General features: G+C 41.4%; 1 protein-coding gene across 5 annotated transcripts; it reads left to right on the forward strand.

The window, feature by feature from the left end:
- Positions 1 to 3,003: 3,003 nt before the first annotated feature.
- Positions 3,004 to 23,694, forward strand: LOC121567729 (SAM domain-containing protein SAMSN-1). Of its 5 annotated transcripts, none has more exons than XM_041877964.2 (15): positions 3,004 to 3,355; positions 5,443 to 5,598; positions 6,317 to 6,363; positions 7,264 to 7,304; positions 8,014 to 8,115; positions 8,625 to 8,770; positions 8,918 to 8,980; positions 11,785 to 11,983; positions 12,126 to 12,517; positions 17,365 to 17,574; positions 20,914 to 21,031; positions 21,310 to 21,467; positions 21,585 to 21,797; positions 22,302 to 22,449; positions 23,228 to 23,694. In XM_041877964.2, the coding sequence occupies exons 1-15, from the start codon at positions 3,332 to 3,334 to the stop codon at positions 23,377 to 23,379; spliced, it is 2,169 nt and encodes a 722-aa protein (XP_041733898.1). In that variant the 5' UTR covers positions 3,004 to 3,331; the 3' UTR covers positions 23,380 to 23,694. The 5 variants fall into 5 exon arrangements, with proteins under 5 accessions (XP_041733898.1, XP_041733900.1, XP_041733899.1 ...); XM_041877966.2 differs by having other exon boundaries at positions 21,316 to 21,467; XM_041877965.2 differs by having other exon boundaries at positions 12,129 to 12,517.
- Positions 23,695 to 24,366: the final 672 nt, after the last annotated feature.

A 24,366-nucleotide genomic window follows, 5' to 3' on the forward strand; every position in this document is an offset into this window, starting at 1 on the left:
GCCAGGAAACTCCCCAGACCTTAATCCCATTGAGAACTTGTGGTCGATCCTCAAGAGGCGGGTGGACAAACAAAAACCCACAAATTCTGACAAACTCCAAGCATTGATTATGCAAGAATGGGCTGCCATCAGTCAGGATGTGGCCCAGAAGTTAATTGACAGCATGCCAGGGCGGATTGCAGAGGTCTTGAAAAAGAAGGGTCAACACTGCAAAATTGACTCTTTGCATAAACTTAATGTAATTGTCAATGAAAGCCTTTGACACTTACGGAATGCTTGTAATTATACTTCAGTATACCATAGTAACATCTGACAAAAATATCTCATAACACTGAAGCAGCGAACTTTGTGAAGACCAATACTTGTGTCATTCTCAAAACTTTTGACCATGACTGTACAATCGTAAGATAACTGCCTTAAATAGATATTATGGTTAAAAACAACGCTACGTTAGTTTTAATGTGTTAGGATACACTTATATGATTTATTTCGAGTAGAAGCTTTTGAGTCTTACTGTTTGGAAAATATAAGGTTGATGCAAGAATTGTGCCTTATATCATGAACATGTTGATTTTTATGTCGCAGTATTCATATAGTAGTAACTACATACGTTTGGAGTATTTGGAGGTATTGATATGGGACTATTAATTCCCAGAGAGGGAAGATTGATGTAGATCTTTAGATTGGTACATATGTGTTGCTAAGCAAGAACTTAATTGGTTCATTTAACTGGGTTTGGTGTGTGAAAGAGGAATGTTTGTTTTCTATCTTTATCTGATCTGACCTCGGGTAGAAGTCCTTGCTCCTACCTAATCCAAGGCTGTCCGGTTTTATCAGTGATTGTAACCAGAGTGTTATTCTTTGCCTCTATCCTAAGGCATATTACTGGAACGGAGTCAGGGTTGAACAGAGTTCAGACTAAACATGCTACCTAGCAACAGTCAAGGGTTTTCAAGTAATTGGGTCTGAAATGGCACTCATTAGACAATATGCAATTGATAACTGCATAGCATTGGATGCTATTACAGCAGCTAAAGGGGGAGTGTATGCGATTATATGGGGAGATGCATGTTGTACATACTTGCCATCAGAATAGGAAGGTCTTGGGAATTTAACTAAAGCTATGGGAAATATTAGAGAAATACAGGATGGGATTAGGAATACGAATAGAGATGCAAAGATATTAGGGGGATATAGCAATTTGAACGCTGTTGAAGTCTTTTCAAGGTTTTTTAGTGGTATTTCAATAGGAACATGGATGGCAAGAATTCTAGGTATCCTAGTGGCAAAATTACTTATTGTAGCCATAGTTATGGGGTGTTGTTTTCCCATATTTCGGGGATTGATTTTGAGATCTGTACAAATGATTACTAACATGTCAGTGATTACAGCTAGAGATGTATCAGTCAATATTAATGCAAGGAGGGAAAGTACAAATTCTTCATCTATATCATCTTATTCAAGTGTAGAGTCCATTGATAATGTTGATTGAGGATGGGGGAATGTGATGTTGGAACGGTATAACGTTGAATATAAGGTTTACAGGATTGGAAATGTGGAAACGGGACTACCTCAGTCGATCAGATAGCGCCCCAAGTGACCAGAGAAAAGATTGGGGTTCCTCTGAATGAAGAAATGGAGAATGTATTTGAGGTTATTTTTATTGGGATATATTCATCTACCTACATTGTAGTCTTCATGTAACTTAGAAATTGTCATGAATCAATGTATTTCCTTGGATGATGTCCTGATGTTAAGCATTTATTTATATGTATGTTTTCATTGTTAGTCTGTCTAAATGGATGGGTATAGTTGAAATGTAGGTATACAAGTGTGTCATTGACAAAAATATGTATGGTCTAGTGGGATTTTTCCTTATATATAATTGAGGTTTTGCCTACAATAGATATCTAGCGTGAATGAGTTAGTCATGTATCGATCTTTTACTCAGACTGAGTCCATATCGGTTTGAGATGTTTGATCGTGCAGGAGCCAGGTGACTGAGAATTTATACCTTTGTTGATTAAATATATTGAGAATCTGGTTGGATTCAGGTATAGAAAGTAGAGGGGGATGAATTCTCAGTTATCTAGCATAGTTTAGACTCTAATCATATATCTATACTGCTGATTGGAGAACATTTTAGTTGATATGTTTTATTTGAATTGTTTGGTTTAAGTAATGTTATCCAAGGGGAATTTTACTTACAACAAAAGAAAAATAAATGAGGGATTGATATGACGTGTTTCACAGTGTTGTAGGAACAAGGTTAAAACCATTAGATAGGTAACTCTTGGTGCCACAGAGTCTGAATGCCAAGGATTCCAGTATGTCTAGGGAGCTTACTGGTGTTTATCTTAGAATGATTGATAGATGGAATATCCTGCCTGGGGTACAAGCTGATACCATCAGGGTGGGGGGTGCCAACTGATGTTTACCAGAAGTTGTTGAAGAAAATGTTTGAAGGGCTATATAAACTGAAAGGTTTTCTTTGTTCAGGAGTTCAGATGACAAAGGGTAACCCACGTGCCGTTTGTTATACGAACCCGGTACCGTATCTAATAAAAACATTGTATCAACTCTCCATCTAACTGTTAAATATCTTCTTGCATATTGAATTCCTTGATACCAGAGAAACTCATCTTATAATAATAATAATAATAATAATAATAATAATAATAATAATAATAATCTTATCAGCCATTCTACTGCCAATGTTTGTCTATGGAGATTGCGTGGCTGTGTGCTCGATTCTATACACCTGTCAACAACAGGTGGGGCTGAAATAGCCGAATCCACTAATTTGAAGGGGTGTCCACATACTTTTGTATATATAGTGTAGTATTCTGGTACTTCAGTGAGGGGCTTCTTTTGTGAATGAGTGAGGTCTCTTTGGTCTAATGGAGTAATGGTCCCTCCTTCTATTGGATTATGGGAGGGATTTCATGTGGTATTAATCTGAGCAGACAGCAGGCAGGCAGGCAGCCCTGGACTAGTGACTAGCGGAGGGCTGTTGTGTCTCTGACGGAGTGACTCCACGGCACAGTTCTCTGCAGCTCTGTCCGGTCCACACCGCTCTCTACAGCTCTATCCAGTCCACACCGCTCTCTACAGCTCTATCCAGTCCACAACGCTCTCTACAGCTCTATCCAGTCCACACCGCTCTCTACAGCTCTGTCCAGTCCACAACGCTCTCTACAGCTCTATCCAGTCCACACCGCTCTCTACAGCTCTGTCCAGTCCACAACGCTCTCTACAGCTCTATCCAGTCCACACCGCTCTCACCAGCTCCAGGGGAAAGAGACTGGTATAGTCTCTCCTCTCTACAAAGATGAACCTCTTCTGCTTCTCTCTGGTAAGGCTCAACTTTCTTTTTCTACTTCTCCTCAGTGTAGGGGTTCTCTCTCTCTCAGACGTGTCTGTGTGTTGAGGAGGGGCTGATGTGTTCCTAAAAGTAGCTCTCCCCCAGCAGTCCCAGCAGTCCCCGCCCCCCAAAAAAGTATATGAACAGGTCATAAGCCATGATTGCTTTCTTTTTTTATGACAGGAAATTAACTTTAAAACTGCACATTTTTCTCTCTGCCCCTTGGACCTTGCGCTACGCCACTGGAGAGGCATGACTTGATTTGGTGGTGGATTTGAGTCCAGCGGGACACAAACGGACTAGGATTTCTGTAGGGCTTTACTTCAGTGTCTTTTGATGAATTTTATGGTGCTATAAAATCTCCTTTTAAAATGGCTGTTGTAGTCTTTGGAAGCAGTGCAATTGTATTTTCTACTGTAAGTTTCTGTGATTGTGCATGGAAGCAACTAAGTGATGCTATTACAGTACTATTACACTAGAGAGTAGCTTTGACGTGTGGTTTTTGGAATGACCCATATATGGGAGATTTCATAGATTCATAGAAAGTAAATAAATCACAAGCACAACTGTATTAGAGGAGTATATAGCTGTAGCCTACCAAGTCCTCTCCTTAGCCAGATGTTGGGGATGTTGAACATAATTATTATTGACCGACTTGTCCTCAGAACTGATCCAAGATCAGCAGTTTGATGAAGCGTGATTGCTGCTTCAGGCTTTTGATTGCAGCTTTGTTATTTCTGTTGTTATTCACCATCACACGTGTCAGGATCTACTACGGAATAGTTCACAATACATAGTAGTGGTCCAGATGTAATCTACAGGTGCTGCTGACAGATTATGTATTTTTACACTGAATTAAAATATAAACGCAACATGCAACAATTTCATAGATTTTACTGAGTTACAGTTAATATAAGGAAATCAGTCAATTGAAATAAATAAATTAGACCCTAATCTATGGATTTCACATGACTGGGAATACAGATATGCAGCTGTTGGTCACAGATACCTTAAAAAGAAAATAGGGGCGTGGATCAGAAAACCAGTCAGTATCTGGTGTGACCACCATTTGCCTCATGCAGGGCGACAAATCTCCTTCGCATAGACTTAATTGATTGTTGATTGTGGCCTGTGGAATGTTGTCCCACTCCTCTTCAATGGCTGTGCGAAGTTGCTGGATATTGCCGGGAACTGGAACACGCAGTCATACAAATCAATCCAGAGCATCCCAAACATGCTCAATGGGTGACATGTCTGGTGAGTATGCATGCCATGGAAGAACTGGGACATTTTCAGCTTCCAGAAATTGTGTACATATCCTTGCGACATGGGGCCATGCATTATCATGCTGAAACATGAGGTGATGGTGGCAGATGAATAGCACGACAATGGGCACAGTATATCTGTGCATTTTAATTGCCATCGATACAATGCAATTGTGTTTGTTGTCCGTAGCTTATGCCTGCCCATACCATAACCCCACCGCCACCATGGGGCACTCTGTTCACAACGTTGACATCAACAAAGCACTCGCCCACACGACTTTCCCGGATGTGGAGGTCCTGGGCTGGCGTGGTTAGACGTGGTCTGCGATTGTGGCATTGTGTTGTGTGGCAAAACGGCACATTTTGGAGTGCCCTTTTATTGTCCACCGCACAAGGTGCACCTGTGTAAGGATCATGCTGTTTAATCAGCTTCTTTATATGTCACACCTGTCAGGTGGATGTATTACAGTATATTGGCAAAGGAGAAATGCTCACTAACAGGGATGCAAACAAATTTGTGCACAACATTTGAGAAAAATAAGCTTTTTGTGCAAATGGAACATTTCTGGGATATTTTATTTCAGCTGATGAAACATGGGACCAACAACACTTTACATGTTGCGTTTATGTTTTTGTTCAGTGTAGAAAGAATCCAATCAAGAGATGGTAATCCATAGAGATATCTGATCAAATCTTATCAACCTTCCCCAAGAAGCAAGCAATCTCAAACAGGTCATTGTTGCTAGATTAGCCCAGCAGTCTACAGTGTGTCTTTACTCCTGATTGTGTCCCTGATTGTGTGTGTGTGTCCAGGAGGGTTCTATGGACAGTCTGTATGAGGCTGTGCAGGACTCCAGTGATGCCCAGGTCTACACCATCCCCTGCCGTTCCTCCAGCCGCTCCTGTAGCCCCTCCGTGTTGCTGGATGAAAACCCCAAGTCGCGCGGCTCGGGACGATCCATCTCCATGGTAATTACACACACACACACACACACACACACACACACACATACATATGCATTATGCACACTTGTGCACAAACGCATGAATATATCTATGCAAATGCATGCATTCGCACATGCACGCACACACACACACACACACACACACACACACACACACACACACACATACATACGCACATACACACACAAACACACACACACCTTGTACCCTTAGAGTTTTCATGGGGAAGTCAATTTTCCAGAATTAAGATCTTGACCTTGAATAGACCAAATGCTAAAAGCTGTAGCTCCTCTTCTCTGTGCACCCAACATACTCACTGATAAGCGCATTCATGGCAAGAAATTGTCAACTGTATAGTGTATCATTTATATAATGCCATGCCATGCCATGTCAAGTTAGCCATCTGGACAAACCAGAGCTAAATCTTGTGGGTTCCTATTCTCGCAGGAGTTGAAACTTGTGGTATGCCAGATGATCAGATTGGACCCAAACAATAAATCTGATTATTAAATTATGATGATGAAAACAATCAATTGACAGCTGGTCCTAAAGTCATAACCATCAGCCGCCAATCCATTCTGTTCTGCTAAGATAACATGGACATCACAACCAATAATATTGTCATGTTAATGCAAACTTTTTCATGACAATAGGCAAACTCTTCCACATACAGTGTAAGCATGTAGAATCAAAGATTGATAATGTTCTCTTTTGCTTTCAGGAGATCTCCCAAATGCAGAACAACAACACTAAAAAGAAGAAAAGAAGGTGAGTTTATGTCATACTTTCCTCAGATCTGTTTCTATTGACAGTGTGCGTGCAGGGCAGTATATCCATAATAAAAAGCGCAGTGAAAGTGGAGCAGCCCTGAGATCAGCCTTTAGTCAGTAGAGTAAAATGCCTCCGAAGGCGCTCTATCCTCCCAAGGGATAATACTTTAAGTCGCAACTCTTTACCAAGCTTCCTGCCCCTATGTAGATTTCACACTGTAAGCCCCCCAAGCATCTGTCTATTTATACAATACTCTCTAAAGCAAAGGATTGGGAAGGAAGGAACATCACAATCCAAATCAATTACACACAGGAAAATGTAATTTTCATTTCGGTGTCACTTGTCAAACCAATCTTATGTGATCAGATGTAGAGGAGCCCCTGTTATGTTGGTTGCCAAGAAAGCAGGAGGAGCATGGTTCTGTGCTAGTTTGAGTAAGTGGATTCAAGCCCATCCACGTACTGTACAGGTCTCAGTCAACACCTTTGGCTTTTCTAATTGATGTCCCACTTCAAAAGCTACACAAGCAGCGCTTAAGAGCAATCTCAATGACCTTTCTGGTTTTAGACAATTATAAACTGCAAAGAAAAATGTTGAACCACAACAACTTACATGATTGAACTATATGGGAATTCTCTCTCACTTGAAGACATACCAGGACTTTCTTTAAATACATCTATAGCAGTAGACCACAATATGGCTCACAGTCCCTTGTTAATACAATTGTGTTGTTAGACTGGGGATTAAAACAATATCCACTTAAGATGTAGTCAGATCTACTGCAAAGATCCCTGGGACTTTCTGTCTTAAGTGCACAGTATCCCTTTGGGTCAATCAGGCTGTTGAAATGGCAGATTGTGGCTTTAATCCTGACATTTTTCTGCCCTTTTATTTCAGAACACATGTATCCAAATCAGCATCAGAAAACGGAACTTTAGGTATGTGTAATAAAGGTCTGCTTGCGTGGTGTACTTGATGAAAAGTACTAGCCAGGCAGATCTTTTTCAAGACTAAATGATACACTATACCAGTAAGAACAAAAAATATACTTGTATTTAATTTTTTATTTTACCTGGTAAGTTGACTGAGAACACATTCTAATTTACAGCAACGACCTAGGGAATAGTTACAGGGGAGAGGAGGGGGAATGAAATGAGCCAATAGGAGGCTGGGGATGATTCGTGGCCATGATGGTATGAGGGCCAGATTGGGAATTTAGCCAGGACACCGGGGTTAACACCCCTACTCTTACAATAAGTGCCATGGGATCTTTAGTGACCACAGATAGTCAGGACACCTGTTTAACGTCCCATCCAAAATACGATCAATCAACAGTTTAGCATTAGCCAGACACACATTTTCAACCAAATAGTCAAACCTGAGCAATGCACAGACAAACAGTTAAATTGCCAAGAGAGCATTGCATCAAAACCTCTCTGGATTTTTTGTGCTGAATGAGGTAAAAAGATAATTGGCACTTGTCCCAGGAGTCTACTACAGTATTTAAAAAAATATATGTTTTGCCAGCCACGGTAACCTACTTGGCTGTCTGTGGTACTTAGGGCCTCCATTTTGTTTTCACTGTGGCCTGCCCTGACCTTGGTCAGCCAAATAAACCCTTAACGATTTTGATTTCTCTCCCTGCAGATCACACAGCTGCCGGCTGCAATACTGCTCTCTGGCTGCCCGCCAAAGTCTCTCCAGAAGATGATTTAGATTTTTTCCACATCAAGAACAATCAAAACGAAGGTAAATTGTCTGGTGAATTTGAGGTTAAGCTGATCTATTCACTTGCGTTCATCTGGACACTCCACCACATGGGATCTGGCTGTGGCGTCACTTGAGTGTAGCCTACAGTTTTCAAGTGTCTGATGAGATTCCCATAGCACCCAAATCCCTCTTACGGAGAGTGTTGTGCAGACTGGAGCTTTTCTTAACACACTTGGCTGTCAGGCCTTGGATGAATTAAGTGCCAACAGGATATTAGTGTCGTAATACTGGGGGTGACGCAGGGCATGTGTAATTTAGTCAGTGTACTACAGTACATGAGGTTGTGGTGGGGGCATTGCATTAGTGTGTAGTACATGAGACACAGGGTAGACTTCACTGCATAGTACTGAAACTGAATTTGATTATGAATGGATACAAGAGATTATATCTCAGAATAAAAGTCCCAATCACAGTGCTGTATTGGAACATTACATTTCAGGGTTTAGGAGTTTAGAGAGATTTCTGACTTGTGTGACTCTGTTGTTCAGAGCTGGTCAAACCCATGCTCAGAACTGAGGTCCAGGCCAAAGCCACAATCAGAACCGATGTCAAGACCAAAGGGGGAAGAGGAGTATGCAAGTCGAGAATAAAGAAGAATGAAAAGCCACCAACCCCACCAATACCACCAACTCAGGTTGGGAAAAAGAACTGTCCTTAATTTTGTCCAGTACCATGAGCGTATACAAATTATTTATAATTTACATATTTATATTTTCCCCCATCAATTTTTTCCAAAACTTGATTGAATTAATAAATAGTTTCTTTCTGTTGTTGTACACAGATGGTGAGTTACGAGGGGTGGGCTCAGAACCCAGACAGGCCCAACAGCAGGCAGAGAGACCTGGTGAGTGATCGGCCCAGCAGCAGACCCCATGCTGCCCATCCCATGCCAGCCCAGTCTTACAGTCTTATAATGGGATGGCGGTCTGCCTGTTTTCACATCCAAAGAGCCTCTTGGCCTTAAATTGGGCAATCACTTAACACAAATGCTGATTGAGTTTTAATACTGTACAGATGGCTCAGCTGGGAGATGGGTACCACTATGCCCCCATAATCTCTGGGCCACATGGCAAAGAGGAGTGGGTTGTTGGGGTGGCACCAGGGGAGTGCCAAGGGAGTGCCTACTCTCACTAATTCCCGGTGAGGACCAGACATGGTATTGCTTGCCAATAGTGTGGGAGTGGATCCACATTTGGGCTCTCAGAGCCTCTCTCAGTCCCTGTGTTGGCAGCTTGGCACAGAGGCTAACAAGACTAGTGCAGTGTGCTGATATCCTAAAATGCGATTTGGACACCAGTAGTGCCAGCATCTCACCCAGAGAAAATGCCTAGCTGTTCATAATACTAACCCGTAAAACCACCATAATGACACAACCGAGGTTTTTGAACCTGACAATAGCTAGGTTTCCATCCAATTGGTGACAGATTTTCACGCAAATAGGCTACTCTAGAATCCGCATAAAGAAAACATGTGGATTTTTCCACCAGTGGTGTTTCCACCAAATTGACTTTTTGCAGAGATAAAAATCAGTGCGTGATGACGTATTGCACACAAAATGTAATTTTCCTCTTAAGTTTTCATGTACCGAATAAAAGTCTAAAGTTCAAAATGTTTCCATCGCATTTTCAACTCTATGGATCGTTTTGTCACAAAAGCTGTTGCATTAAATAGCAAATGTGCCTACTATGGACTTGGCACGTGCGCTCTAGCCAACAGCTCGCAGATACAGTGTGGGTAGGCTGTATGGGTATAGTCTACACTACATCATTGGTTCCCAAATATTTGTTGTTGTTGTAGGAATTCAGTCCGATTTTCAACTTACTCTTGATAGTTGTAAAAGTAGAATGCACAACGTGCAATTTCGAAATTGGGTAGTGCATCAGCAGTTTTCCTTGTGTTATGTCAGTCATTGCATACCTTGGAGAACTATTTATAACTTGTCAGAAATGTCGAGATCAACTAGCCCATGTCAGCTAACTTTTTTACCTAGGTTTTTTAGCCCATAGATTTTGTTACTCAAATATCACATGAATAAACATTTGACATGGCAAAATGTACAGAATACTTGCAAGAAAACTAGCTTTAAAACGGCAAAATATTCTCTGCACCCATGACTAAATGTGTAGAATTGCAGGAAATAAGCTTTAAACCTGCAACATTTTATCTCCACCAACAATAGGGGTGTGAACAGTTTGTGTTATGAACAGTGCTTGTGCCGATAGAAATAGACGTGGGAGGCACGGGATGTTCCCCAACGCTGGAAGAGGGGCCTGAGTGAAAAAGTTAGGAAACCCCTGGTCTACATGATGAAATTATTATTGATAAGAGCGAAAATATTTGTATTTGTCAAACGGCTGTCAAGCGTCGATCATCATGTCACCAGAATAAGACCCTCGATATTTATTGGAAAGGAGCATCAAGATCACAGTGCCCTTACCACCCTCTGATGTTCATCAAACGTATTTGATCTGTAGCCTAATAAACTGCATGATTTCCCGAGTCGTAGTGGGATGAGGACCACACACCATATCATCGCGTTACTCCAAGTTTACTTAGATATGATGGTTATTATATCAATATTTGCGCATAAAGGCGTTTCCACCGCCATTTCTGGGATAATTAATTTTACCAACACAAAAAGATCCCGCCATGTCGAACGAACAAATTATCTGTCGGCATTTATAAAATTGTACGGAAGCTTCCTGTTTCCATCACAGTTGTGTCGTAGTAAATATAAAATGTTATAGCTTGGTCTGACTAAAATCTTGTGCATGACCCATTTTAATGTTAGGAGCTTGTTTTCAATCAATGCTGTTCCTATGCAAGAACAATGGACAGAGGACCAATATCTTGTCAAGGACAACACCCACGCCACAGGCCACAATCTGGTTGCTCCCCACGAGTCTTTCCCATGAGACATACACATTCACACACACATCTCCATGCATACGCACACTCATTTTCATGCCTCACGAGTTCTTGCTCTGAGGACGCACACACACAAAAATGCATACGCACACACACACAACTGCACTTCTTTCTACTGGTCGGGTGCCAAGGGCAGAGGACTCTGCCGTGCACCAATGGGGCTTCTGCTCTGGACAGAGCAGACCCGCCTCCTACGCCTCGGGAACCAATCAAGGGACTAGAAGAAAGACCCTTTCTTTATGTTGCATTGTATAAAGTAATGCTGAAAACTCTGTTTTTGATCCCTTTTCAACTGTCTCCATAAGAGGCAACTGAATGGGTCCATGCATGTAGCTTGAGCAGATACCAGCTATCTCTGTGTTTAATAAACTGCCTTTTGCTTAAACATATTCCTCTCCGTCTAGCGTCGTTGGTTTTGTACTTCCTCTCCTGTATGGTTTCACCAACAAAATGGTAGCAGAGGATGGTTTAAAGATCTAAAAGTTGGTGCGAGAGGAAAAGGCAAATCATCGATCTAAAAACAGACGGAAGAGACTCTCCGTCTAGCGTCGTTGGTTTTGTACTTCCTCTCCTGTATGGTTTCACCAACAGTTGTCATATTATTCTTATTTTTTATTTGATGACTTTAGTCGGATAAAAACTGTGGATGGAAACGTGGTTATTGACAACCTCCAAAACGGACATGTTTTTATTATGTGTTTGATTTTTGCTACACTCCAGATTGTCCATGCCAACCGGGAAGTGGCCAAGCCCAGAGTGCCAATCAAAAGGAGTCCAAAGCCTGGGAATCAAAAGACTGGGAGTCAGAAGACTTGGAAGAAAGGGAGCGCAAAAAATGGAAAAGAAGGGGCCAAGAAAAATCAGGACACCACACGGAATAAGGAACTCAGAAAATCTCCCACAGACAATGACACTTATGGTATGTCTCCTTGGTCATATTGACATAGAAAGTAACAACATGACAAAGCATGACAAAACATAAGTGTTCTATACAATTTTGATGAATGTCCATATTTGTCAGATGTTCATTTCTGTACCCTTCTTCTCCGGTCACCACCCAGCAGGGCCCATACCAGTGATAGCAGGACCCTATCTCGATGTGGTCCGGAGGTCAGCTCCTGGTTGTGAGTCTGTACTACCATCAGCCCAGGAGAATGCTACCCTAGCCCCGGGGGCCACGGAGCTGAGGACCGGGCCTGGAGGCCCTGGAGCTCATCCTAGGAACCAGCGCTGGAGTAACCCAGCTGAGAACGCTCAGGCCTGGGGGACGTCCTACCACATCTGCCGCAGGCCCCTCACAGAGTACCCCGTTTATGCCCATGACTACACCCTGCCCCGGGCCAAGGACTGGGACAAGCACCAGGGGCTGGCCCAATATGGAAGCCTGAAACGGGACCCCTCGCCCCAGGGTGTCCCCATCTCTGTTACTGATGGGGACCTCTGCAACCCCAATGTGAGTTAATGAAAAAAAAAAAAACATAACCATCTGTTAAAGTAGATTATAGTAGATTATATAGTAGATCTGTTATAGTAGATTGGGCATTTTGTGGAAATTGTTGTTCAAATCTATACCCTACTTCAAATGCCTTGGAACCAACCAATCATAGCATTCCATTGAAATAGATGATCTGGTCTTATTTTAACCCATAGCAAATGACTGCAAAAAAAAACGACGGTTTGGGTAAACAAACACTAGGAAAGAGGATGTGCTCATATTCACTCATTGAGATATTTCTATACATGCAGTATACTGTATCAAATCTGAAATTCAGTGAGCACATGCTCTGAGTGCTTTGTGTGAGACAAAGCTGTTGTTTGGGGTTTACGTGACATTGGGGCAGATTATTTCAGATTACTCCAGTGTTGTGATTGCGTAGGCTCCTATAGATTTATATTTTCCTTTGATTCCTGGAGAGGGATCAACACCCACTGGTTAAAGGCCATTGAAGGCAAAACTAGGAAAAAGGAGTGGCTAGTGTTTGGACAAATGTTTATCTTCAGGAATCCATAATATGGCTATTTCAGATTTTTCTTTCTAATAAACAGGGTTATAAAATATAAAACAGGGCCATGTCTATAAATATAGGATAATACTGTATCTGCCAACAGCATCAACAGAAAAAATAAGTATTCCTAATGTATCAGTAGGAGTGTTTAGGGTGTTCAATTCTAAATCAATATAAATGTAGTCCTCTGTAGCTCAGCTGGTAGAGCACGGCGCTTGTAACACCAAGGTAGTGGGTTCGATCCCCGGGACCACCCATACACGAAAAAATTTATGCACGCATGACTGTAAGTCGCTTTGGATAAAAGCGTCTGCTAAATGGCATATTATTATATTATTATAAATGTGTGTACTATAAGTACATTTCCACTGCATGCTACCCTCTAGTGACTTCATGTAGGAAGAAAATCATTTCATGCAACATTTTAGAACAATACCAATCCTCCTCACATGAAAAACTGCTGAGTATTTCCAAGGGTCTGCCTGCAGGGTCTGAAGAAATAGATTAGAAACTGTAATCCTGGATTGAGACAAGCATGCCTGATTACAAGCAGTGTGGGATTAGGAAATGTTATTGTCCATAGCCTTTTCTCTTATTTTCCATTGGTCGATTGTAGCTCAGCAATGTAAGCATTTAATTTAATCCCCTCCCTATAAAGTCAGAGGACTGATTATACACACATAGGACCATGACATGCAAAGAGTTAAACCGCTGCCATTACAACCTCTGCATGAACTCACTATTCTATTTGTTTCTGATGTGTATTTTAACATTATTTGTGAGGACAATGTTTGTTTGCTCCTCTTTGATGACTTTGTATAAGGCAACAGGATCCTCTCCAAGCTGAGGCTTACGCTCTTAGAAAAAATGGTTCCGAAAGGGTTCTTCGGCTGTCCCCGTAGGAGAACCCTTTTTGGTTCCAGGTAGAACTCTTTTGGGTTCCACGTAGAACCCTCTGTGGAAAGGGTTTAACATGGAACCCAAAGGCGTTCTACCTGGAACCAAAAATAGTTATTCAAAGGGTTCTCCTATGGGGACAGACGAAGAACCCTTTTAGGTTCTAGATAGCAGCTTTTTTTCTAAGTGTATAAGTAATGACGAGAATGACTAATGGTTTGGAGCATTCCAATGCAAGGAAGAAGTAATGTAGAACAGCTTGCTGTGACCTAATAACCCACATACTAGCTTGCTAAAATGTTATAAACCACAGTATGAATTAAATGGGTAATTGATTCTGACTGATTCCATCATTCTTTTATGGGCAACTTTTATCTTAGCATAGCAATTTATATAGCCTAATGTAAGATAATCACAGCATGTTTGATTTAATGTGGCAGTAAATAACATTTAATGTGTAAAATGTATTATCAAGTAGATCAAAAAGAGCTTGTTTTAGTAAAATGTCCATACTGAGTGCAAATGTTCAAACAGAAACTGTTTCGACATCAAAGTTGCCATCTTCCTGTGTTTGCAGTTCATAGCCTCAACACTTCCTCAAAACATTCACCCGAGATTTTGACATTTGAGCAAAGAAAAGATCAACCTTGACAGTATAATTTAGGATAATTCTATTTCCTGCTTTTTTCTTACTGGAATGTTTTGTGTGAAAGAACTTTGGAAAGCACTGAACCCAAATAACAGTCATTGATGAAATAATGAACATTGTGCCATCTGGGATTGCTTAATATAAGGAATTTGAAATGATGTATTCTTTTTATTTTACTTTTAATACTTAAGTATATATTTTAGCAATTACTTTTACACTTTTACTCAAGTGGTATTCTACTGGGTGACTTTCACTTTTACTTGAGTAATTTTCTATTAAGGTATCTTTACTAAGTATGACAATTGGGTACTTTTTCCACCACTTCCTACACACAATACCCTATAACGTCAAAGTGGATTATGTTTTTAGAAAATTTTACAAAGTAATTAAAATGAAAAGCTGAAATGTCTTGAGTCAATAAGTATTCAACCCCTTTGTTATGGCAAGCCTAAATAAGTTCAGGAGTAAAAATGTGCTTAGCAAGTCACATAATAAGTGTGTGCAATAACAGTGTTTAACATGATTTTTGAATGATTACCTCATCTCTGGATGGTGTATCAATACACCCAGTCACTACAAAGATACAGGCGTCCTTCCTAACTGCCGGAGAAGAAGGAAACAGCTCAGGGATTTCACCATGAGGCCAATGGTGACTTTAAAACAATTACAGAGTTTAATGGCTGTGATAAAACAAAACTGAAGATGGATCAGCAACATTGTAGTTACTAACCTAAATGATAGCGTAAAAGGAAGGAAGCCTGTACAGAATAAAAATATTCCAAAACATGCATCCTGTTTGCAATAAGGCACTAAAGTAAAACTGCAAAAAATGTGGCAAAGAAATTAACTTCATGTCCTTAATACAAAGCGTTATGTTTGGGGCAAATCCAACACATCACTGAGTACCACTCTTCATATTTTCAAGCATGGTAGTGGCTGCATCATGTTATGGGTATGCTTTTAATCGGTAAGGAGTAGGGAGTTTTTAGGATAAAATAAACGGAATAGAACTAAGCACGGGCAAAATCCTAGAGGAACACCTGGTTCAGTCTGATTTCCAACAGACACTGGGAGACAAATTCACCTTTCAGCAGGATAATAACCTAAAACACAAGGCCAAATATACACTGGAGTTGCTTACCAAGATGACATTGAACGTTCCTGAGTGGCCTAGTTAGAGTTTTGACTTACATCGGCTTTAAAATCTATGGCAAGGCTGTCTAGCAATGATCAACAACCAACTTGACAGAGCTTGAAGAATTTTAAAAATAATAATGTCAAAATATTGTACAATCCAGGTGTGCAAAGCTCTTAGAGATTTACCCAGAAAGACTCACAGCTCTAATCACTGCCAAAGGTGATTCTAACATGTATTGACACAGGGGTGTGAATACTTATGTAAATTAGATATTTATGTGTTTCATTTTCAATAAATTAGCAAAAATGTCCTAAAATGTTTTTTTCACTTTGTCATTGTGGGGTATTGTGTGTAGATGGGTGAGATTTTTATTTTTTATTCAATTTTGAATTCAGGCTGTAACACAACAACATGTGGAATAAGTCAAGGAGTATGAATACTTTCTGAAGGCACTGTATAGCCTATGCCAGGTGTGAGTTATGCGACAAATGTAGCCCAACCACAAATGGTAACTAGGTTCCAAAATTATATGACCTTCATCACAGTGTTCCTAGAAATTAAAATGTTTTCAGAGGGAGACCACAAAGTGCTCATCTAGCAGAATGTGTTTTTTCCCCTTCTGAAACCGATACCGTGGTAAAGAATGTTGATTGCCTCATGTGTCACATCCTGTCATCTTGAGGAAGCCAAGCATTCTTTCTGGGTTAGTTTAGTGCAGTTACTACCATCAGAGTTGGTCAGAGTACAGATAGGCTTCTTTAAGATTTCATTAGACTGAACTCTAAAACCAACCAACATCAACACAAAATGCTACAGAGGGCAGCCTCAAATGTTTCAGACAAACCAAAGCTCAGTAAACCAAAGGTAGGTGGAAACAAATTATTTCTAAGTAGCACGTTTAAATACATTGAATTGATAACTAACTGTTTAGTGCTAACTACCTACAATAGTTAGCACTAAAATGTGATTCTAACTAAAAGAAGAAGCAATGTCTTTGACTGATGAGCAGTTGAAAGAAGATATTGGTCATATGTGTGGAAGTGCAGCAGATATATGGTCAAAGTTGTGAGGAGGGGGAGGGTCCGTCAAATTACTCAAAAGGTTCACTAGATTGCTGCAGAGTGTGTGGTCCTGGTATTTAATAGGGATTTACTGGGATTATTCATTTATATAATTATTTTGGTGTTCTGATGTGGAGATACTGGCATTTGGACAGATTATAAATACTTTTAGGTTTATGAAAAATTTGAATAATCTATTAACTGTACCTCACAAGCACATCATGATAGAGATACACGCATAGTGCAAATGAGATTGAGTTCAAGTAGCCTCACGTGCCAGACTTCTAGGCTCAACACACATTGCGCAAGACAATGGCACAGTATTACTGTAAATCAAGGGAGTAGGAGAACATAATTCATTACCACTGAATTGGTCCCTCATTAGCATAATATGAAACGTAAAAGGAAAATAAATAATCAAAAACCCATAGTGATTAGGTGGGATTGGTGTGCAACATGTATTGCATAATGTTCCAGATTGGGTCCTGACTCCTGCTGCCACTGTGGTAAACACATATTCAATCTGTCATCTGTGATCTCTCCATGCAGCGCTCCACCAGTTTTGGACGATTTGACGGCATCAGACAACCATCACCAGCCAGACTAGAGGAAAATGTAACATCAGTGGCAGAGGAGTCTGGATGTGAGGGTTCTGATCAGACCAAACAAGGCAGCCTGGGGAAGAAGATGAAGGCCATCTCTCTGACCATGCGCAGGAAGATGGGCAAGAAGCACTCCAAAACCTTCTCTGCGGAAGCTGTGAGTCACACTAAAGACTGCCTCTTCCTCATCCTACACAATACTAAGTATTTTGCGTAGTCTATTAAAACATCTAGAGGCTCTTAAAAGATTGTATCTTTCCTCTCTGACTGGCTATGACCCACATCCTCAAATGCAACATTGTGACATCTACCTATGTCATAAGAATACTCTTGTAAAAGACACTATATATATATATATCATTTAGCAGACACTCTTATCCAGAGCGACTTACAGTTAGTGAGTGCATACATTTTCATACTGGTCCCCCGTGGGAATCGAACCCACAACCCTGGCGTTGCAAACAGCATGCTCTACCAACTGAGCTACATACAAAAGTATGTGGACACCCCTTCAAATTAGTGGATTCGGGTATTTCAACCCCACCCGTTGCTGACAGGTGTATAAAATCGAGCGCACAGCCATGCAATCTCCATAGACAAACATTTGCAGTAGAATGGCCTTACTGAAGAGCTCAGTGACTTTCAATGTGGCAACGACATAGGATGCCACCTTTCCAACAAGTCAGTTACTCACATTTATGCCCTGCTAGAGCTGCCCCGGTCAACTGTAAGTGCTGTTATTGTGAAGTGGAAAGATCTAGGAGCAACAACGGCTCAGCTACGAAGTGGTAGGCCACACAAGCTCACAGAATGGGACCGCCAAGTGCTGAAGTGCGTAGTTCGTAAAAATCGTCTGTCCTCAGTTGCAACACTCACTACCGAGTTCCAAACTGCCTCTGGAAGCAACGTCAGTACAATAACTGTTTGTTGGAAGCTTCATGAAATGTGTTTCCATAGCCGAGCAGCTGCACACAAGCCTAAGGCCACCATGCGCAATGCCAATCGTCGGCTGGAGTGGTGTAAAGCTCGCCACCATTGGACTCTGGAGCAGTGGAAACGTCTTCTCTGGAGTGATGAATCACGCTTCACCATCTGGCAGTCCGATGGACGAATCTGGGTTTGACGGATGCCAGGACAACGCTACCTGCCCCAATGCATAGTGCCAACTGTAAAGTTTGGTGGAGGAGGAATAATGGTCTGGGGATGTTTTTCATGGTTCGGGCTAGGCCCCTTAGTTCCAGTGAAGGGAAATCTTAACGCTACATTCTAGACGATTCTGTGCTTCCAACTTTGTGGCAACAGTTTGGGAAGGCCCTTTCCTGTTTCAGCATGACAATGCCCCCGTGCACAAAGCAAGGTCAATACAGAAATGGTTTGTCGAGATTGGTGTGGAAGAACTTGACTGGCCTGTACAGAGCCCTGACCTCAACCCCATCGAACACCTTTGGGATGAATTGGAACACCGACTCTGAGCCAGGCCTAATCGCCCAACATCAGTGCCCGACCTCACTAATGCTCTTGTGGCTGAATGGAAGTACAGTGAGGGAAAAAAGTATTTCATCCCCTGCTGATTTTGTACGTTTGCCCACTGACAAAGAAATTATCAGTCTATAATTTTAATGGTAGGTTTATTTGAACAGTGAGAGACAGAATAACAACAACAAAATCCAGAAAAACGCATGTCAAAAATTTTATAAATTGATTTGCATTTTAATGAGGGAAATAAGTATTTGACCCCCTCTCAATCAGAAAGATTTCTGGCTCCCAGGTGTCTTTTATACAGGTAACGAGCTGAGATTAGGAGCACACTTCTAAAGGGAGTGCTCCTACTCTCAATTTGTTACCTGTATAAAAGACACCTGTCCACAGAAGGAATCAATCAATCAGATTCCAAACTCTCCACCATGGCCAAGACCAAAGAGCTCTCCAAGGATGTCAGGGACAAGATTGTAGACCTACACAAGGCTGGAATGGGCTACAAGACCATCGCCAAGCAGCTTGGTGAGAAGGTGACAACAGTTGGTGCGATTATTCACAAATGGAAGAAACACAAAAGAACTGTCAATCTCCCTCGGCCTTGGGCTCCATGCAAGATCTCACCTCTTGGAGTTGCAATGATCATGAGAACGGTGAGGAATCAGCCCAGAACTACACGGGAGGATCTTGTCAATGATCTCAAGGCAGCTGGGACCATAGTCACCAAGAAAACAATTGGTAACACACTACGCCGTGAAGGACTGAAATTCTGCAGCGCCCACAAGGTCCCCCTGCTCAAGAAAGCACATATACAGGGCTGTCTGAAGTTTGCCAATGAACATCTGAATGATTCAGAGGAGAACTGGGTGAAAGTGTTGTGGTCAGATGAGACCAAAATCGAGCTCTTTGGCATCAACTCAACTCGCCGTGTTTGGAGGAGGAGGAATGCTGCCTATGACCCCAAGAACACCATCCCCACCGTCAAACATGGAGGTGGAAACATTATGCTTTGGGGGTGTTTTTCTACTAAGGGGACAGGACAACATGTACCGTCAAATCTTGGGTGAGAACCTCCTTCCCTCAGCCAGGGCATTGAAAATGGGTCGTGGATGGGTATTCCAGCATGACAATGACCCAAAACACACGGCCAAGGCAACAAAGGAGTGGCTCAAGAAGAAGCACATTAAGGTCCTGGAGTGGCCTAGCCAGTCTCCAGACCTTAATCCCATAGAAAATCTGTGGAGGGAGCTGACGGTTCGAGTTGCCAAACGTCAGCCTCAAAACCTTAATGACTTGGAGAAGATCTGCAAAGAGGAGTGGAACAAAATCCCTCCTGAGATGTGTGTAAACCTGGTGGCCAACTACAAGAAACGTCTGACCTCTGTGATTGCCAACAAGGGTTTTGCCACCAAGTACTAAGTCATGTTTTGCAGAGGGGTCAAATACTTATTTCCCTCATTAAAATGCAAATCAATTTATAACATTTTTGACATTATTTTTTGTTGTTATTCTGTCTCTCACTGTTCAAATAAACCTACCATTAAAATTAAATTAAAATTATGCTCATGTCTTTGTCAGTGGGCAAACGTACAAAAGTCAGTGGGCAAACGTACAAAATCAGCAGGGGATCACTGTAAGTCCACGCATCAATGTTCCAACATCTAGTGGAAAGCCTTCCCAGAAGAGTGGAAGCTGTTATAGCAGCAAAGGGGGGACCAGCTCCATATTAATGCCCATGATTCTGGAATGAGATGTTCGACGAGAAGGTGTCCACATACTTTTGGTCATGTAGTGTAAGTCTGTCCAAGCAAGACTCAATTTGTGTTGAAATTAGGTCTAAGTGACAAAATAGTATCCAACAACCTAGTCAGTATTTGGAAGTGGCCATGTTGAATTGTTAACTTAATGACACTTCCTTCCTTATATAAATGGCACAGTTATTTATATAGCAAGGAATCAACCCTAAGATGATTTGGCTGACTCACATAGCGGCTTGTCCATCTTGTATTTTCCCATGCAGGGTGAGGACACTGACAGGGACCTAGAAGAGGAAAAAGAGAGAGGTCATCCTTTAGAGAAAGGTCCTGAAAAGACCAGAAACTCTCTGGAGAGCCTCTACAGCGGACAGAGTTCCTCCAGTAAGTCCTCTCCACAGGGATGTCAACAGAAAGTCATGTCTCTCCTCATACAATTCTGTATATGAAGATACATGTTTGTAAATGAAGAATAAGCTAATGTGATGTGTTTTCATGAGTTTAATTTTACCATTGAATTACCATATTATTACCATTTATATTACAGTATTATCATAGGCTTGTAACCTTCCCTCCGACACAAGGATACACGCAAACACTCTTCTTTGTCCAGGGGTAAATCTGTGCAGTGTAATCATACTGTGATGTCTTGTCCCCTGTTGGCTCAGGTGGTGTGGCCAGTGTCTCAGATGGCTCCAGTACCAGAGACAGTCTGAGACTAGAAGAGGACGGCTCCTACAACGGACACTTCTGTGGTAGAGCACGCGTCCACACAGACTTTGTTCCCAGCCCATATGATACTGACTCCATCAAACTCAAGGTAGACAGAAGATAATGCTTCTAGATTGGGGTAATGTGAAATGCCATGAAAGCTGTTTGTAAAAGCTGTTTCATGAATCTAAATGTATGAGTCTAATCTCTTGATGTCTCTTCCCAGGTTGGAGACATTATCAGCATCATCAGTAAACCTCCCATGGGCATCTGGACGGGGATGCTGAACAACAAAGTGGGCAACTTCAAGTTCATCTACGTTGACGTGGTCATGGAGAAAGAGAGAGAGGAGGAGGCGCCAAAGATCAGGCCTCAGAGGATGAGCAAGAGACCACGACCAAAGACACTACTGGAACTACTGGAGCGTCTTCATCTAGAGGTGAGTGCTCGGAGGTCATGGCTAGAAGGGATCCAGCTTTTGTCAAATTAACTTCCGTTTTCACTTTTCGTAGCAGGTTAGGAGAATTAACGTAGAAGGTTAGAAGAATTAGGTTAAGGTTAGGAAAAGGGTTAGGGTTAGCTAAAATGCAAAAAAAACAACGTATTTTGACTTAATTTTGACAAAAGCTGGATACCTTCTAGCCATAGTCATGCTCTGACCCTGTTAAAATGACTGCCAAATACGGCCACATTTTTTTATTTCCTCTTTACAGTAACCAATCAATCCATGACATGAAACCTACACTGGGAAAACAATGTAAAGTGTCCCACAACACTAACATACACACAGTATTGAGAACAGTGTTGTCTCAATTACCCAACCATTTAAAAAAAAAAATGCATAAACATAACCTAAACCACTCAAAGGTGAACAAATTAGTATAAGATTATGAAAGGTAGATGAGATGACATTGACAATGGAACTATATCTTGTTTATTCCAGGAGTATGCATCTGCACTGCTTCTGAATGGCTACCAGACAGTAGAGGACCTGAGGCACCTGCAGGAGAAACACCTTATAGAGCTGAACGTGATGAATCCAGAACACAGAGGCAGGCTGCTGGCTGCTGTCAACTGCAGATATACAGAGAGTGAGTAGAAAAAACTATTTCTACTGTAGCCTAGCCCTACTGTATTTCTACTGGGGAAAAGGGAATGGCCAATTGTACCAAATACATTTTGTGCTGCGCAGCACTACGCTCAAATCAAATCAAATTGTATTTGTCACATACACATGTTTAGCAGATGTTATTGCGGGTGTAACGAAATGCTTGTAAAGGAACATCTTGATATTTGTATGTTATAATAAGCAGATGCTTATCGCTGCTATTATTTAAGAAGTGCCCATCATGCTGAGTTGGCACCAGTCAGAGAGAAACTGCTTAGAGGCAAAATGTCTTCCTCTATTCTAATCCCCTATAAAACACTGCAAGGCTCTGAAACATCAAATGAAACAGAAAGATTGTTCTCCAACCCGGATTAAGAAATGAACAATACTAGCCAGTTTCTGTCAGCTGCTTACAAAACTGGATGCGTTCAATTAGCACAAAGGTTATTAATGTTTGTGTCCCCACATAACACCATTTATGTTGGTCTAAATTAAGGTCATAAATGTGTGTTTGGGCTAATTTCGGACCAAACAGATGGCACTGCCACCCTGGCTAAACCAGATATCGTGACTGGCTGTTGGCTAACCCAGGGATGAATCTAGTCATTAAATCAAGCTTAATTCCATTTGGATGGTGTGAGAATGGCAACCCTAATTAATTTAAATTGACTTGGATCGGGGCAGCCAACCTGGCAACCCGCAGGTGTCTGTCTGTGTCTGAGGATCCAACCAACCAGACTGCTTTGTTCTTGTGTTCGCAGGCGATGATGTGAGGGAGAGTGAGGAGCCCTCTTCATCACACAGCCTGAAGGAGGAGAAGAGCGACTGTCCCAGAGATTCAGGTTGCTTTATTCTATCAGAGTGCTCTGAAAACATCAAAGAGGACACAGAGAGCCAACCAGTCACACACTGATAGGCTGCACTATCCTAATTAACATACGGTTACCGGTACAAAGAGTTAGTTAACTATTACGTTTTGACATGTAAATTACGATGGCTCACCATGTTTGTCTTGTCTGTATTTGGTTTAACAAGATGGGATTTCATTAATTAAATGTTAAATGTAGGCTATTTTTCTTAAAATCGATGAATTTGTTCCTCCTTACAGGCCTTCATTTATGCACCTTTTTCTCTAACCTATTCATTCACATAAAGCACAGGTGTCAAACTCATTCCACGGAGGGCTGAGTAGCTGCGGGTTCTCGCTCCTCCCTTGTACTTGATTGATGAATTAAGGTCACTAATTAGTAAGGAACTCCCCACACCTGATTGTTTATGGCTTAATTGAAAGGAAAAAAACTAAAACCTGCAGACACTAGGCCCTCCATGGAATGAGTTTGACACCCCTGACAAATTATTTATGATTTTCTGTGTATTGTGCTGGAAACTATGGTAATGTGTATTGTGCTGGAAACTATGGTGGGTGTATTTAGTTTTACTATCCTTGTGGGGACCAGAAGGCTATTTTAGGCGTAGGGGATTTGGTTTAGGAGTTAGGCGTTTGGGGTTAAGGTTAGGTTAGAGGTTAGGGGAAATAGGATTTTGAATGGAAATTCATTGTTTTTGTCCCAACAAGGATAGTAATCATATATCTTTGAACAATCTTGGTTTAACAGAATGTACCAGTGGAGGCTGCTGAGGGGAGAACGGCTAATAATAATGGCTGGAACTGAGTGAATGGAATGGCATCAAACACATGGAAACCATATGTTTGATGTATTTGATCCCATTCTACAGTTTCTGCTCCAGCCCTTACTACCAGCCAGTCCACCCCAATTAAGGTGCCACCAACCTCCTGTGAAATGTACATACTTGTAGAACTCAATAAGTGCAATATGTTACACATTAATAAAGTTCTTATGCATCAAGAGTCATCTGTCTAACTAATCCGTTAATTTGT

This window comes from Coregonus clupeaformis, chromosome 6 (assembly GCF_020615455.1).
Source record: "Coregonus clupeaformis isolate EN_2021a chromosome 6, ASM2061545v1, whole genome shotgun sequence".
Classification (NCBI taxonomy): domain Eukaryota; kingdom Metazoa; phylum Chordata; class Actinopteri; order Salmoniformes; family Salmonidae; genus Coregonus; species Coregonus clupeaformis.

Excerpts from the sequence above, each read along its gene's own strand:
- LOC121567729 (XM_041877964.2), top strand. The coding sequence starts at position 3,332 with ATGAACCTCTTCTGCTTCTCTCTG. Across the intron at positions 8,981-11,784 it reads ACAGCAGGCAGAGAGACCTG|ATTGTCCATGCCAACCGGGA; the intron begins GTGAGTGATCGG and ends GCTACACTCCAG. Across the intron at positions 21,798-22,301 it reads TGGAGCGTCTTCATCTAGAG|GAGTATGCATCTGCACTGCT; the intron begins GTGAGTGCTCGG and ends TGTTTATTCCAG.